This window comes from Nesoenas mayeri, assembly GCF_963082525.1.
Source record: "Nesoenas mayeri genome assembly, chromosome: 3".
In the NCBI taxonomy this organism is placed as follows: domain Eukaryota; kingdom Metazoa; phylum Chordata; class Aves; order Columbiformes; family Columbidae; genus Nesoenas; species Nesoenas mayeri.
The window spans coordinates 65,720,421-65,738,351 of record NC_137544.1 but is presented as its reverse complement, the minus strand read 5'-3'; the positions used below and the strand labels follow the sequence as shown (position 1 = coordinate 65,738,351).

Below are 17,931 nucleotides of genomic sequence, written 5' to 3'. Positions count from 1 at the left end.
AATCTATGTAACAAAATGCTTTTCTTGTGAAATCGTTTGTTTCTGCCATGGACTGTGTAATAAAGATTGAAGGCCATATCACTGCAAGTTGTAAAATAAAGTAATACGTGAGTTTCATCGCTGTGTTGTAGCTAAATATGTAGCCTTCCATATCAGCAGAATATGAAACTAGATATAGCAGAAGTGCCTTACTTTTTTCCCTCGTCTGTTGAAAATTCCACTGTGCTGTCATAGAGATTTAATATTTAGTTTTGTATTAATTTAGCACGATCTCCTCGTAGTAATCATTAAAGTTTAAACCAGAGTCATCACCATCCTGAGGTGATGCATTTAATTTTTAAACAGTATAAGATAAGCACTCAGAAGAATTTGACATATTGTTTTGCACTACAGAGCAGTATTATTTAGATAACAAGAAGAATATTGAATACACCAGAAATACAGACAGATTAGCATCATATGATGTCATTACTACTTGACAGGTTCTGAGATTTCAGCCATGCTCAGAAAATTGAAATACATTGAATGACTATTTGAAAAGTCTTAACTGAGAAATCAGATCTACATTTAATTAAACTTAAAATCATGGTTTCATGCCTAGTCAAAAGTTCATCAGCAGTCACAGCATTTGTATAATGAATTGAAGCCATTATTTCTTTTGTGCTTAGAATGGAATCAAGTTCACCAAAAAAATACTAAACTTGGCAACAGACAACCTAACGTTTCTAGAGATATTTTAGGTTTCTACAGTCCAGTAATGAATTGAGCAGCCTGACTGTAAATATTTTTAGCATTAGTAATGTTATTATAGCTTTGATGGTCTAAGGATATGAGGAAGAAAATTTTATTAGCAAAGCATTAGCAAAAATAAGTAAAATGTCTTTTGTTTTTTGATTTTGGTTTGTTTGTTGGTTTGTTTTTCCAGAAGACATGAATGTTAATTGGTAGTGCTTTGCAGTAAGCAGCATATTACACAACTTCTGTATCTTCACTGTAACTCTCTAATAAAAATATTCATGTTTCTTCTATATTTGCAACATACTCTATTCAAATACACATTGATTAACATGTTACACCATAGCATAGCTTAAAAAAAATGCCATGCAATCAACTGATACCAATACAATTGTCTTGCAGGTTCTCAGATTAGTTATCTGACTGCTTTAAAGAATACTTTCTATTTTTTTATTTTAAAAAGGGGAAATTCCAATAGTTTATTATTAAAAAAAAAAAAAAAAAAGGCAGAAATCAGTTTTGATCCAAACTACATACATCCGTCCTGTGCTGATAACTTGCTGTAGAGGGTCAGCTCCAGGAGCCAGCCAGCGGAAGCCCACCTCAGGCAACAGAAATACAGGGTGAGCAGAGGGAAACTTCTCCTTCCCAGCTTCTAGCAGACAGAGGCTTTGGAGGCCTTTTACTAGGAATTTAAACAAGCTGGGCACATGCCCAGGTACTGCAAGGAGCTTGCCTGTACTGCTAAACCCAAAGGCAGGGTAGAGCCTGGAGCTACTGCCTGGCTCTCTGCAGACCTGCAACTCCTAGAGAGTTTTGGAGGTTAAAAGAATTTCCTAGCTTAAATGCAAGCTATTTTGTCCCAGTAGGTCTTGATGTCCCAATAACATTACCGGGCACATTTTCTGTATTGTTGTAGAAATACTGACAATTTTTAAAAGACTTTGGGGAATTTTTCCTTATGAAGTGACTGGACGAATTCCTCAATCTATAATTTTTTTCCCCCAGCCACCTAATGCTAATAGCTCTTTGTCACATCTGGCTTGGCTTTCACTATTTTAAATAACTGTGTGTTTTTATAAACATTGTTACTTCTTTGGATGTTCATCTTCCATTAAATATATGACAAAATAGGAGAGCAACTTTCTGGGACATCACTGGAAACATCCCTTCCACTTCCTATTTACTCCTACCGTTTGTTTCTTGTCTTTTGTGCAGTTATTAATTCAGGAAGGATTTGCTTTTTTCCTTTACATCATTCTACTTTGGTTTCATTAAGAGCCTTTGAGGAGATATAGTGTCCCACAGGTTTTTCAGAAGTGATGCACACTGTATTTCAGCTGGATCATTTTTTTCCACATTCTCATCAGCTCCTCCAATGACCTCTGAGCTGCTGGGTTAGTCCTTCTTCATTCTGTCCTACTTGCCACCTGTCTACCCACTCTGCTCTTCCACATACCTGGCTTACTGCGAAATCAAAATCCTCTGTCTGTAGTTCCCCTTTTAAAGTGCATAATACAACACAGTTAGTAGTTCAGCAATTTCATACCTGAGTTCTTTTAGAACTCTGGAGTGAATGACATCTGACCCTCGCTATTTGATCCTATTGGAAAACCTGATTTATTCTAAACCACTTCAGCTGACTCTTCATTCTAAGATGCCTCTTCAGGCTTCTCCCCTCTGGAGGCTGAAACACAGAAACTCTCCTAAGCTCCTCTATAATGAACTGCCATGTGAAGAATTCATGCATCTTTCCATTTTCCACCATGTCTTTTATTTACTGGTAAGGTATTTGACCCTTGTCAGCCTTCCAGTTTGTCATGCTATGTTTACTCTAGGCCTTAATATTTTTTCATATTACCAACATATAACAGGAGTAGTCAAAGCAACTATGTCCAAAGCAGAAATGCTAACTGATCTATGATTGCTATGATTGTCAGTCAGACACTACACCATTTGGCAAAATATCACAAATACTGGAGAAGTAACTTACTATATCCAGAGATCCCTTCAAAATATCATTTCTATGATTCTGTGATTGCATAGTACAACACACAGGGCCTCAGTGAAGTTTTGGATGCAGAAGAAAGCAAATACATGCTCTATATTTGTGACCTTGCTGCCTGTGTGAACAGAAGTGAGATGGAGGAAGCCAGCAGCTGCTAAACACACTGCTCTCAACTATTCCTAGCCTGTGCGATCCCCCAGAGAAGAACCACTGTCCTCAAGGAGCATATCAGCTGCCATCAGGAACCAGCCTAATGACAAAAGGCAAGAGGATCCTGCAGAGAGAAAAAAGATGATGCAAAACTGTGTTCAGTTTCCATGTTCTGTTTCTTTCATAAGCACCATCTGGCCAGAAAATAAGTGAGCATCCAGACACAGTAAACCATGTGTTGGTGTCAAGAAAGGATTGGGAGGTAATGTGAGAGAAACCACAGTAGGTTCAGTTCCCAAAGACACGTTTGTATATCACAGGCAGCTGCAATAAGTCAACTCCTTGGGCCTGAACCGTGGACCCTGGCCTGAACTGTGATGCCACTTTGGGCAGCACTGGCAGTTCAGTTTCTCCAGCCTTCAGTCTTTTAATGAGTTTGTTACTCTGGAAGAGTGAAATCCCATTGTGTGAGCTTAGTTCTTTCCTACCTAGACAGCCAGCAGTGATAAATTGACTTTATTGTCCAAGGGAAGCTGCACAGACACTGTGCAGCTTCCCAGCAAGAGGTAGCTGACCTCTGGGATGTAAAGTCATCCGCAGCCTCCAAAACTCCCCACTAAAATGACTCATCAGGTTAAGGGCAGGACTTAGCATTTTTCTTTGGATGGGGATCTTTGCAACCATTCCATAGTCCTACCCTCTCTGTTAAGGATCAGCACAATAACTGGTTTTCAGCTCTTAATGTAGCATCAAATTCGCCTTTGGCATTAGCCAAAGAAACAGAAGATTTTTTTTTTATTTTTTTGTTTTGTTTTGAGGTTTTCTGTTTGTTTGTTTGTTTGTTTGTTTTTGACAATTCAGTGAATGTTTTAGAATTATTTGTAATACCGGGGCAAATTCTTAAGTGTTACATTATTGAGGAGTATAAAAGTAGAACGGCTGAAGACGACAGACATTTATTGTATGTTACTCCAATTAATCACTTCCAATCCAATAGCCTTTTCTGGAATACCCACAGATTCACATGTTAATTTGCTGACACTGTTTGTGACAAAACAAAACACTCTGAGCTTGAAGAAAGATTTGTTAAAGCCTGTAAAATTATTGAATGTTCACAGTATTTTTTTATTTGTAACACATTTTAGATGACATTTTATTTCACTGTTCTTTTCATGTAAACTTAGAGAAAAAACATGGTGCTTTTCTTTATGATCTCACTGATATCTCTGTAAAAAGCCCAGCAACAGGCATCAAATATGTTAATAGAAACTATGCATGTAAAAGGAACAATCATTTCTAGAGAGGGATAGGACCAAAAAGAAAGCATTACACAAGAAACAGAAGATTGCTTCTGTGCTGGGCAGAAGCAGTGGTAGGTCCACTGAGCTTACACTAGACAGGAGGTAATATAGCAAAGACAAAGCAGAGGTAGTCACGTTAAAGAGAAAAGGGTGGGGAGTGGTAAAGGGAAAACTTAGTAAAACAGCTTGTGGAGATAACCACCTACATGACATTAGAACCTTGCCCTAGGTTTTACTCCAGTATAGGCAATCCTGATTTCACTGAGTTTTCCTGCACAGTAGATTTACTTATACTGTGCTCTTTGCTTCCTTTTTCTCACTCATTTCTAAATTATATTTTGTTGTTGATGTATATTTGTTTGGGGCCTGTAAGAGACCTGATGAAGTTTTGCTGTGGTTACCTAAAATCTACTGCTACTTGTGACCTGCATTATTACTTTCAAACCAAAACACCCTGATGATTTCTTCAGACAGCGTTTTGCTCATCCCTATGGACAAATTCACTAATCCAGCAGTTTGCAGACCAAAACCAAATGCTATAGCCTCCCATCAGATTTTCTACAAAACCATTCTGCCCATGTTTTACCAAGTCCAAATGATCCCACAGCATGAGGTAACATATTCGTTTTTTTAAGAAAAGTGAGAAGGGAGGATATTCTTCATTCAACGAGTTTAAAGGACAGAAATCTCATTATATCCTCGTTACACTTCCATCCAAAATGTATATTTACTTCATACATTTTACAAAGGGGTGCTGCCTGAATTGCCCATTGCTTCACTCCCTACCTATTGCAATGCCTTTTCTGAGAGTTTAGGGACTCCCTGCTGTTAGAAGCCACTTCCTTGCCTATTGGCTTTGTATGAGATGCTTCTTATAGGGATAACTTCAGCATAGTAAATTTATTCTCCCAACTTTCCCTCGAATAAATTTAAGGCAAAGAGGCAGGCACCTCCAGAGCAGTTCAAAGCATTTATCATCAGAACCCTCATTTGAACTGAGATGAGATTCATCCTCCTTAGAAAAAAAAAAAAACAGACCATTGAAAAATCTTTCTGCTTCCTTGAATACACTAAATGAAACACTTTTCACTTCTTAATTTTCTTCCTATAAGGCATTGTTTCCAAATTTTCATTCATTGTGTATCATTTGGTGCCAACTAGCCTGCAAATACCAGTGCCTGTGTTGGTGTGGAAATGAGAACAGTACCCAAAGTTTCAGATGCATGCATGACATTTCAGAAATGCATTCATATGGTAGCCATTGTCCTTCCTGAAAAATACATATTCAGGAGGGCCATGTTCATCCAGGGGTTATATTCTCCAACAGCTTTATTCACTTTATTGGTATCATACCAGGAGCTCCTACTTTTTTAATAGTTTGGTTTTTATCTACAAATATGTCACAGTTAGTTTATTTCACCTTCTTTTTAATTCCCAGAACCATGATTTTGTATTAAGACATACAAGGTTCAAATGAGTCTCCCTTACCAAGCTTAGTCATCACAAGCCAAAATAATAGAGAGCAAACATAAGTTTGAACACAAAACTGAAGCAAATTCTTCAGTCTCCTAAAAACTAATTGAAGAAAATTAAATAGTCATCAAATAAATAAATCTTTGGTTGTGTTATTTTTTCTGCTGTTTTCTGTTTGGTTTTTTTGCTTTGTTTTGGTTTTGTTTGTTTTATTTGGTTTTGGTTTTGTTTGATTTGGGGTTTGTTTTGTTTTGCTTGCTGTCTGGGTCTTTTCCTGTTTGTTTGCTTTTAAACTCTATTAGTTATCCACATTCAAATTTAAAACTTTTAGCTGGTGAAGGGTCCAGAGGACAAGTCTTATGAGGGGTGGCTGAGGAAACTGGAGCTGTTTAGCCTGGAGAAAAGGAGGCTGAGGGAGAGAGACCTTATCTCTGTCTATAACTACCTGAATGGAGGTTTTAGCATGGAGGGTGTTGGTCTCTTCTCCTGAGTATCAAGCAATAGAATAATAAGAAATGGCCTCAAGTAGAACCAGGGTAGATTTAAACTGAATATTAGGAAAAATTTCTTCACCAAAAGAGTTGTCAGGCACAGGAACAGGCTGACCAGGGAAGTGGTTGAGTCACCATCCCTGGAGGTGTTCAAAAGACATGTAGATGCGGTGCTTAGGGACATGGTTTAGTGGTGAACTTGGTGGTGTTAGGTTAACAGTTGGACTCAGCAATCTTAAAGGTCTTTTCCAACCAAAATGATTCCATGATTCTACTGCAGCACAACCAATAGACAGAAACACAGGCGGTATGACTGCAAATGTGTAATTCTGCTGCTACTTCATTTATTTTTACACAATTAACATGGGGTTTCTCTGTCACCTCTGATGCATGGTTTTCTTAGGAGAGAAAAGCTTTCTTGCAATTATTCCATATTCCAATTCCAAATGACAGAGATAATGATAGCAATATAAAAAGGCAACATAAATGCTCTATCAAATGCTTTAAAAAATTAGTCTTGTGTTGTGCTGTAATGAACTGCATTAAGCCAGAGATCATCAGCACAGAGGGAGGTTATAGTTATTAGAAACACCAATAGGAGGCCTCCTATTCAGAGTTCATCTAGTGATGATACTCATCTTCTCCGTTATTAAGGATTAATGTCAATGCATGAATTCTGATCCATCATAAGCTGATGCTTAGACTTGGTCTGAAATAAAAAAATCTCTTACACATTGTACAAATAACTTTTGTGTTAGTCAGTGTTATGATGCCACCATTCTCTGCTTTTATCTAATTGCACGACAATATAAGGAACCCTGATTTGTAAATCTTTCAGAGCAAGAGGGTTTGACTGCCCTAATAATCAGACCCCTAACACTTTTGGATCCACCAGGTTGTATTTATTCCTCTGACTCAATATGCAGGGAGCTGGGAAGAATGCTTTCTTCTGATATTGCATACTAACAGCATGACAAGACAAAAATAAGATATTTACAGAAAGAGGCTGTGACAGTAAACAGATGTGCAGAAACACCCAATAGATGCATCATTTATACATGATTGCTACATGCCTTGAGCCCTCCCATTCCCTGTTCTTTTGTCTTCTGATTCACTGGAACATCAGATACAAGGAAATATTCCAATGAGGGAATATTAAAAAGTAATTAAACTTGAACAGCCTGTATCATCTCTGCACTATTGACTAATATAAGCAAACACAGTAAAAGAGGTTGGTTACATTCACATACTCTTTAAGCAATAAGAGAATCTGAAATATCCTGAACTATAAAATGCACAAATATATAAAATACACAAATATACTGTCTCCAAAGTGCTGAGGTTTGTTTGCTGCATCAGTTGTGAGGAGTCTTACCTGCTTCTTCCAACAAGTATCAACACTGTAATTCATCCTTTTTTGTGTGTTAGAAAACACCGTTCAGAAACAGCACATAAGATACAGCCACCCAAAGTGCCTCATCTTGTCATCAGCAAGATGAGCAGCATAAATTATTTCACAGAAAACAAATGATGCTCATGATGAAATACAACATTACGTTGGAAAGGTGATATGTGTTCTACAGCAGTATGAAATCTTATTTTGGGCTCCTCCTGACATCTGTACGGCAAAATTTTCAAATTACACAGCAAAGGACACCACCACCAGAGTCATCTTCTTCTCTGCTGCAATTTATTAACATAAGCGCTAGCCAAGGCAAACTGAATTTACTGTCTGTAATAAAAATAAAATTTAAGAAAATGCACCATAGAAAATATAACTTCTACTTTGACAATAGGCCCGCCAGAGCACAGATAGGCCTGTAGATGACTAGGACATGGCTGCTATTGCAAGGGCTGAGGACATTGGAGATGCCTCTGAATTTCCAGCTGTCTTCCTGTGCCACGCTATGACAGTGACTTTTGCATTTTACTAGACTTATGCAGGCATTTCATGAAGGACAGAAGCATGCCACAGTCCTTAACACCAGCATGAGAGCATTTTCCACAGAACAGACTCCCAACCCTCATCTTTTAGGGTGGTCTACAAACCAGCTTTAAGAATTTGCTGGCTGCCATTCATGAATGTTGAATAATTTCATTTAAAATCATCCCCTCTGAGACATCAGTTGTGTGGCAGGTTGCGAGTTTCCATTGATCTCATGCCCCTCATTTTTCCACAGGCAATAATTACCCCTTTTTGCCTCTATATTTATCACCTCTCTTTTCCCAGCACCCACCTTGACCTCTCAGGTGTTACCTTGCTTTTCCTCACAGAGCATCTTTTTCCTCCTTGGTTTCCTTTTACTCCTTCTGTTTCAGGTCTAGAGAGGGCCGATGTGCCAAACAGCATCTCCCTTTTTCCACCTGCAGCAAACGTTGTCATCTCACTGTAAAACTTGCTCAGATGAAGACTGAGACCATCACACTTCCAGCAGTAACACTATTACTTCCGCTCATACACATAAAATTGCGATTTTCTCTCTCACTTGCTGTCTCTCTAACACCCAGCAGGCTGTGCTACGGGATCAGTTTGCTCCATCAGAAAATCTTGCTGAGACCCTTTTGCAAGCAGCTGTGTTTTCCCACCGGCAATACAAGGAGAACTTGCATCTTGTGTCTGCCTGAGACTGACAGTGCTCTGCCCATAAGTGGAAAGATGAAAGAAGCACATTTCCCCATCAAAATAACAGGGCAGTTTGTCACTATGCACATTCCATGTACTACCAAGGCCTCTGTCAGACAATTTTAAACATCCCCTTGTGACAACTAGGTCATTCCTTGAGTACAGGAAAATAATACAGGAACTTTCCCTGTGTCTGTAGGTACTTTCTTCCAGCAGAAAGAAACAGCCCATGATAACATGAGAAGAATGATAACTGAGCCCTTCCAAGACACCGGAACAACACCTTTGCCCTCCGTGTTGCCAATGAACACACTGACCCCAAGGTCACAGGTACCTGTCTGTAAGTCCGGTGGAACCCAGGAGATTTTTTTTTAGGCAGATAAAAAAGTACAAATCATGATGAGCAACTCATTTCTATTTTTATAAAACTTTGGAATCTGTTATATTTTGTACTACCACAGGAGGGTGTAAATCAAAAGCCAGAGGGAAAAAAGAGGCAGTTCAAGCCAGTGAGGTGCAGTTTCATATCTAGTCAAAACAGGTGCAGGTATGGTGCTCCAGCCCCAACCATTGCCTCTCTCATGCCTGCACCAGCATCCCTGCAGCAAGCATGCCAGCAGGCATCTTAAGGAAACATAGTATTTGGTTTTTTGGCTTTCAGGCCCAGAAACAAAACTTTTGGTCATGCATGAGGCATGGAGGGGAAGCGATCATCACACTGTACTCAGTGCTGGTGAGGCCCCAAGTTGAATACTGTGTTCAGTTTCGTGCCCCTCACTATAGGAAAGATGTGGAGGTGCTGGAGAGAATTCAGAGGAGGGTGACAAGGCTGATGAGGGGTCTGGAGGACAAGCCTTATGAGGAGCGGCTGAGGGAACTGGGGCTATTTAACCTGGAGAAAAGGAGGCTGAGGGGAGACCTTATTGCTGTCTACAACTACCTGAAAGGAGGTTGTAGCATGGAGGGTGTTGGTCTCTTCTCCCAAGTAGCAAGCAATAGGATGAGATGAAATAGCCTCAAGTTGTGTCAGGGGAGGTTTGGATTGGATATTAGGAAACATTTCTTCATGGAAAGGGTTATGAAACAGTGGAACAGGCTGCCCAGAGAAGTAGTTGAGTCACCATGCCTGGAGGTGTTTAAAAGACATGTAGAGGAGGTTCTTGGGGACATGGTTTATTGTTAGAGTTAGGTTATGGTTGGACTTGATGATCTTATGGGTTTCTTCCAACCAAAATGATGCAATGATTCTATGAAAGGAAGAGCACAGGCTGAGATCACTGTAAAACCCACATGAAAACTGTTCCCTCAGGTCATCTTCACAACCATGTGTTGGCAGGGGGGAAAATGGGAAATCATCATTTGGTGAAAGTGAAGCTATAGCTTTGTGGGAAGCAGAGTCAAGCTAATGGTCTGCTCCTAAAAGGAAGAGGTCGCTCTCTTCCCTCCTACTTACACAGCTCTTCTTCCTTCTGCTTCTGCCTTCACAGTCCAGTTGCGTCCCTTGTGAGGGCTCTGGTAGGCACTGACCCTCTGCATAAGTCAATTTTATTCGGCGTGACAGTAGACAACTATCCAGCTTGCTGTATCTGTTCCTTGCTGTCTGACTCAGTTGAGCTGACAGAGGTGCCAAATGATGAGCAGATTAGCCTGAGGCAAGCAGTGGGAGCATGTAGAAGATTAGGGGAACAGAGGGGGATAGGGACAGTCTTTCTTCAGGGCAGCCAATTCCTTAGACCAGGGGTGTCAAACTCATTTTCACTGGGGACCACATCAGCCTCACAGTTGCCTTCAAAGGCCTGAAGGTAATTTTAGGACTGTATACAGGTAGGAGTAGTTACATTTATACAGTCCTAAAATTACATTCTGCCATTTAAAGGCAATCGTGAAGCTAATGTGGCCCCCAGTGAAAATGAGTTTGACACTCCCAACTTAGACAATATCATTGCTCAGGAAACACGCCTTCATGGTGCTGCTATCTGGCTGTCCTGTCCAGCTAAACTGAAACTCTTTTGAAAAAGATCCCAACTGTCTTTTGATTGAAACAGGCAGCTCTGTGAGCTAAAAAAAAGAAAAAATAAATTAAAAAAAAATATCAAACAATGTCCCATACTTGTCAGAAGGGACCATTCTTCCTTCAGGATGGCTACAGCAACCAATTAATTTAACAGCAGTTTCAAAAATTACATTGCCAACCAGTGGAAGGCATTCCTCAGTCAAACCATTCATTGATTCTTCCTGGTTCCAGATTATTCAATTTAATAGTAATATTAGTCCCAAGAGAAAATTGCTTGTTTAAGGAATGAGCAAATCCTTATTTTAACATATAGGAGTAAACAGAAAAATACACAGTAAAAAGTGAAAAAAAGGCTGAGCAAAATATTCTCTCATTTCAGTGTTTAATTGACAAGTGCAAACATAAGGCTCTCATTCTGCAAGATGTGTGTGTCATTCCATTAAAATTAAGTCACATGTGTGGGCAACAAGCAGTAAAAAGGCAGCACTGAGTGCAAACATTGTGCTTTGAGTTTGAAACCAGTGAAAAAAAAAATAGACTTAACAGATAAAATACCAAATTGGGATTCTATATACCTTCATGGTGCTGCAGGCTCTATCCCTGCCTAACAGATATCCTTGCAAATACTCCTCTATGTATGGCTTCCCCTGGCTACACAGAGAGTAATGGAATAGACACCACCCATTCCTCCTTTGGTCTGTCCTCAGCACAAGAGCACTGCTATTAGTATGCACATAGGACATTTCACTAGGTGATTTGTTTTGCTAAACATTCATAATAAAGTGACTTACCTGAATCTTTGCTAGACTAGTGTGAGTTTCTCTTCACATGAGAATGGGAGACGTTTTCACATGGCCTTTATTTTTAGGTGGGAGAAGGTTAAACTGCCATAAGCAACTTCAAGAGTCAGAATAATCTGGGTAGGTCCTAAAGCATCTAGGACTAAGGGGGTATTAGAGTTTACATAGTTCATAATCTGTGGTATAATGACATAAGCTATTTGCCCTATAAAAATGCCATACCCCTACATCCTCAAAATGGACATCTGGCAGGCCACATGGGGTACATAAGCCTCAGACACTGTGGTAGCTACAATCATTTCCAAAAGAAATGAATTTTCTACATTAAAGGCTGAGTCATCTAAAGTCAATAATTTCAAGGTAATACATCAAGGCTGATGAACTATCAATGAATTACATACTTATTTAATTTTTAATTTTCTGTCAGATGATAAACTACTCCCCTTCAGATTTTTATCAAGAAAAAATAAATTGGAAAAAATATTCATTTTTCCAGAGCAGACAGGTCTTGGAACTTCTCCTATAGCAAATTCCAAGGAATGTAGTACTCAACTCAACACCTGAAAATCTTTTTTTCAATGTTGAAATGCCTAGTTTTAGGCAAGCTTGGGTCCCATTACACTTCTGCAGAAAGACAAGAATTTCAGCCTGGTCTTAGCCAAGAGCCTTTTTTGTTCTGTTTTTCCTTTTCCTTTTTTCTCCTCAATTTTTGTTTTAGTTAATGACGAAGCCAGTTCTTAAAAATGCAAGAATGTGACAGCTTGCAGCAGACCAAAATAGGATAAATCTTCGAGCCATCAAGGAAATGCTGACTGACAATGTAAAATGTCTGCTGCTTCGAAATGCCCCACACAAAACAGGAAATACCACTTTGGCTCTCCTGCTACAAGAAAACCACTTTGGCTTCCTGTTAACAAAAAGAGATGTCTCATATAAATGAAGTAAAGCCAGACCCTCGTTGTGATTGGTCACTTTTGTACCATCAAACAAAACAAAACCAAAAAAGCCCAAACCCCAAACTTCAACCACAGCACATGGAGTTCCTTAACAAAGAACTATGCTTACATGAAGTCCCTTACTACTTTGAGTTTAAAAAAAAAAAAATAAGTTTTTATATTAAATCTGTTATAGACATTTAAGCTCACAGGCTCACAAAATAGATGTAGCATGCCCATATTTTTTCCTAGTTAGAAAAAATTTTACATTCTGAAATTTACAACAGATTATTTATCCTTGTTTATTCCTGTTTCAGGTAAAACCCAGTACTGAGCAAATAAGCAGAAGTAGATCCAGAAACAATTCACAGAATTCACAGTCCCCACATGAAACATCTCCCATCTTAGGAAAGAAAATGTGATCCCACCTCATTCTAGTAGCTTGTGAGACCTACTCCACCAAAACAGAGAGATTCAATTGCCAGAAAAGCCACCAGAGACAGGCTACAGAAACAGCTGAAATTAGGTATTGTCATTAAGTTACTCCACAATATGCATAGTTGGACTTAGCATGAATACCAAAAGGCTTTACTGACAAAGGAATAGTTCTGCATGTGCTCATGTGCATGCACACACACTTTGTCCTGAAAAAGTACATAAAACAAGTCCCATGACGCATATGGTTAAAGACTTTTGGACATTCACTAGGGATGCACAGTTTCCCTGCACTATGAAACAACGGTGCAGGCCTTCCAAATTCAGATTCCCCTAGATACCCAAAGTATCACTGAGCAAAGCACAGAGTTGTCCAAGTTTCTCTTGCCAAGGTTGGTCCCTGCTGCATCCACAAGCTGTAGCTGACAGCTTGTGTAAACTTCTTGCTCCGACCAAGGCTTTCACATTGCTGCGCAGCCCCTTCTGATGAATCCAGCACCAGCTCAAAATGTTCACATAAATCAGCAATGCTGGAAAATTAATCTTGTTTTCTACAGTTTTCATTTCACACATTTTCCATTTGCTTCAGTTCTAAATAGTAGCTAAAGAGAAAGGAGATAGGCTCCCAGCACTGCACATGCATAAAAACCATACATTTTTTTTCTTGAACACACAGAATTTTGCTAAAATAATAACTGCATTAAAGTAACCCCATTCAAGAATTTTGTGTTCTTTTCTAAGAGGATGATACAGCCCATCATCAGGAGGTTTCCAAAACCTCAGTAGTTCAATAATAAGTATCTACTAACCATTGGAAAGAGTAATTTAAAGCTATTTTGGGCTACATAATGTGTCAAAACCAATAGTGGAGTTTGGGCAGTCCAAGGTCAGTCTCTATATTTGGGAAACCTGTTTTGTCTACGCTTATACAAGCATCATGTGAAAAGAGCCAACACAGCACATGAAGGCCACGTAATGCTTTCCTTTGTATAGTGCAAATCTACTTCAGCAAACAGAGGTGACTAGGACTTTGCTCACAACGGCAAGGCACTGACTTGTCTGTCCCAGTTCAATAGGTCACTTAGATCTTAAAAACAAGCACATGCTTAAGTGAAGATGCTTTTGAAGAAAAATGATGTTTACACACTTTGTTTCATGAGAAACACTCACAAAAGAAAATGTACACGCAATCTGGCCTTCGTTATTTATCAGTGATTTAGCCCCAGGTAGTTTTGTCTGAGATGGATCAAGTAGATTAATCCCTACACTCCCAATTTTCACTGTCACTGACTTCCAGGTCTCAGCTAACATTTGTTCCTCAGCAGCAGACTAGCCCAAATTATTAAGTTCTGACCCAACACTAGTCCTTACCCTCATGCTCCTAAACCTTTTTATACCCGAGGAAGTGATGCTATCCCCAAGCATAGCTCTGCTTCTGCATTCAACCAGCCCTCATTTCCCCTGACTCCCTGCCATTAAAGCCTGTACCAAAGGAATCTACATTTTTCCTCTTTCTTCTAGTTTACTGGCTGCTCCTCAGTTTTCACACTCAACATAGGCTTACCTGTAATCTTTGGATGCATTGGAACACAATTCCAAGTCTCTGTTTTACAAGAAAAGCTGCTGAGGGTTAAAAATGCAGTATCTACAGTCAAATTTATCACTACATAGGTAGAAAAGGTTTCACACGTTCCCACTAACACTATAAATTTTTTTTTCTCAGTCAAGCTATGAAAAAACACATAATGTATAAAGACAGGTAAATACAGCTGCATCTGTATAGTGTATTCTGCTTTAAAAGATAAACTGTGTTGAAAACGAATGACAAATAATATCTTCATGAAACAGCCAATAGAAGTGCCAGTTGTCAGTTCCTATAGTGGCATTAATTTGAGAATGGTGGGCTAACTCTTGCCTTTCAAAATTCAGCACTCTGCAAAGTTCCCCATACTTGTACCCATGCAGAAGATGGGAAGGTAAAAAAAAAAAAAAAAAAAAAAAAAAAATCAAAACAAACAAACCTTGTGCTGAGGACAATGAATTCAAAGAGTTATGATCCTTAAGCAAAACCTCTTAACATACTTATTTTTGTTTGTCCAAAGAGAAATCCTGAAACATTCTAGAAAACTTTTTTTCCTGCCCTAAATTGTATGGATTTTCTTCATCTAAATCTCAAAGCTAGAAAGACAAAAGAAAAAGTTACAGCAGATGTCCCAGGATAGTCTCAGTTGTAGAGCCATTACTGTGATTCATAACGGAATAAAAAACGAAGCATTTCAAGTCCACCTGCAAGCACTCACATCTGGGTGGGTCTGGTCCATGCATGCCTATCTACATTAGGAAATTCAGCATATATAAATATATAAATAAAACATATATACAGTACATAGTCACATTCATATAAGCCATAAAATGACGTATATTTACAAAAATATTTGCAGCTATGTTTTACACCTTCAGGTCCACATCAGGAATTTAATTATTTAGCTTCTGCCTTGTGAACTTGATCATCTTCCTAAGTAGGAAACTGGGGTGAATTTGTACCTTATATACTCAACATCATCAAAAATAAGAGAGAGGAAAATAATCTTACAAGGAATTCTACCAAGTCCATAAGAAAAGTTGAAACTTGTTGAAGCATTAGCTGCCTCACTGAAGAGTAAATTACATGTTAGCAAACGTTGAGAGATCTTCTCTTCTTCATGTAGAAAGAACAGTACCTTGTTCTGGTCCATAAATAAGTTTGAAACCCATAAAACATCAGGCAAAGCACAAACTAGGTGCCTGACAGCTGTCTGTAGTATAAACTCATGCATAATTGCTATTCTATTTGACTCAGTTTAAAGTGAATGTGAATGAATGTAGAGATGAAAATTCATACATCAGGTTATCTTACAGGGTAAAAAGGTAGAGAGTAGACCATATCCTGTTGGCATTGTTTTAGCTTCCTTTAACTGTAAGTTACATGGTTAAAGCAACCACAAGGATCTTACTTTTATACAGTACATATTACGCAGTTCTGTAAAACTTCCAGGAGTTAGACATATTTGATTTACGTCTCCAAAGAAGGAAAAACATTTCTTAGCTGCTTCATAAAAAAGACCCCTTGGGTATGCAGCTCAGGTTCAGGCATCCTTTTTGAATTTGGGGTATTCACCCTTTTGACATGAAGTAAGTTTTGCAAGAAGAATTAAAGCTTTGGAGAAGAGCTTGTTTTCCTTTCAAAGAACACTTGGAAAACAAACCTCAAAATGCAGCAGTTTAAGGTGCTTGTACATGAAGACTCATAGGGAAAAATCTTGCCATGACTCATTGAACCATGGCCTCAGACAGCACTTTCAGCAATAGGCTGTGGAGTCACCTCTTGGTCCTCACTGTTCTCTGTGGACATGTCCTGGACCTCCTGCTGCTGATAAATGTCTTGAACCAGCATGATGTTTGTGTTCCTCCATTCTCTGTACTTCATTGCTGTCAATTTTGGGTCCTCTAGCAACTGGTTAATTGTGGCCAGGTCATGTTCTTTACACTAGGAAGAGAACAAGTGGTTATTTCCCACAGAAACTGTCAGCCTCATTGTCCATAACAAAAACACACAGAGAACATTAGAGAACTATCTCAACAAGAGAGCAAATTATTCACCCTCCTGGCAACTTGTTCCTTTATTTAGAAGGCAGATCAAAGCTAAGTCCACAGCAGAAATTCATCCCAGTTGAAGGCAATATTATGATTTAATGTAGATTTCTTTATTTTATGGGGTTCTCAGCAAAATTTCATGAAAGAAAATTCATGTGAAAATTAGACTTTGTTATGCTATCTCGTAAGTTAGTACTTGCATGAAACTAGACACAATGGCATTTATTTCTGTAACTCACATCAGTTCCAACTTTCTCAAAAAGTACTTATTCCCTGATCACATTAGAAATGTCTCTTCTCTGGGAGCTAGACAGAAAATAATTTTGGAGATGAACCATGCAATGGCAGTAGCGTGGCTAGAGTACATGTTGCTGCTAATACATCTACCAACAGCTACTACTAATAAATCTTGTCTTTACTTTCAGACAAAAGCAACTCAGACCATACATTGCAGGCACCCTGGTTCAATTGTAAGACAAGAACAGTCACTGATACAGGAACACTGAGACCCTTTATGTCCAAGAATCACAGAATGCTTGAAGATGGAAGGGATCTCTGAAGGTCCCATGGTCCAAACCTCTTCCTCAAGCAGGCTGTCCAGGATTATGTTCGGATGGCTTTTGAATATCTCCAAGGATGGAGACTCTTCAGCCTCTCTGGCCAACCTCTGCCAGTGCTTGGTCAACTTCAGAGTGAAAAAGTGGTTCTTGATGTTCCAATGGAACCTCCTGTGTTTCAGTTTGTGTCTGGTATCTCTGGTTCTACCACTGGGTATCACTGAAAAAAGCCTGGCTCTCTCTTCTTTACATATTCCTTTCAGATATTTATATTAATTGATGTATTCACATTTTCTGACACAATGAACCACTTTGCTTTTCCAGCCCTTATTGCCTATCCATGCAGTGGACCACAGGATAAGGAAGCCCTAATTAGCAGCTACAGTTTCTTAATGGAGGCACCATGCTACACTAACAAACCTTTACTGCTTTTGCCTGGCTCCATACCCCACCCTGTTTGTATATGAAAGTAATGGAATATCTCTATCTCCTGCTGCCACCAGTTTCATTATACCCGAGGACACACTGTGCTAGTGGCTGCCTTGAAAACACCTTAAAAATACCCCCACACATTCACAACACTTACTTCATAATACTAGCAATTGGCTGTTTACACATCCATATCCCACTATTACTTTGAACTATGAGCTACTCTAATCCCTGTGATACCTGAGCCACTTTTTAAACACAAATCTTCTTAAACTGTTGGTTTACAGAGATCCTACCTTAAAGACCTAGTGCCAGTCCTCGTAAGAGGGCTTCTGGCATTGATGCAA

At 39.0% G+C, this 17,931-nt stretch overlaps 1 protein-coding gene across 1 annotated transcript in view; it reads right to left on the bottom strand.

Annotated features, from left to right (window-relative positions):
* Positions 1-16,290: 16,290 nt before the first annotated feature.
* Positions 16,291-17,931, bottom strand: part of IPCEF1 (interaction protein for cytohesin exchange factors 1) — a gene marked incomplete at both ends in the record, with an annotated part of 42,048 nt that continues 40,407 nt past the window's right edge. The window contains one exon of the mRNA XM_080341433.1: positions 16,291-16,491. Coding sequence (XP_080197559.1) covers positions 16,291-16,491 — 201 coding nt within the window. The remainder of the gene's footprint in view (positions 16,492-17,931) is intronic.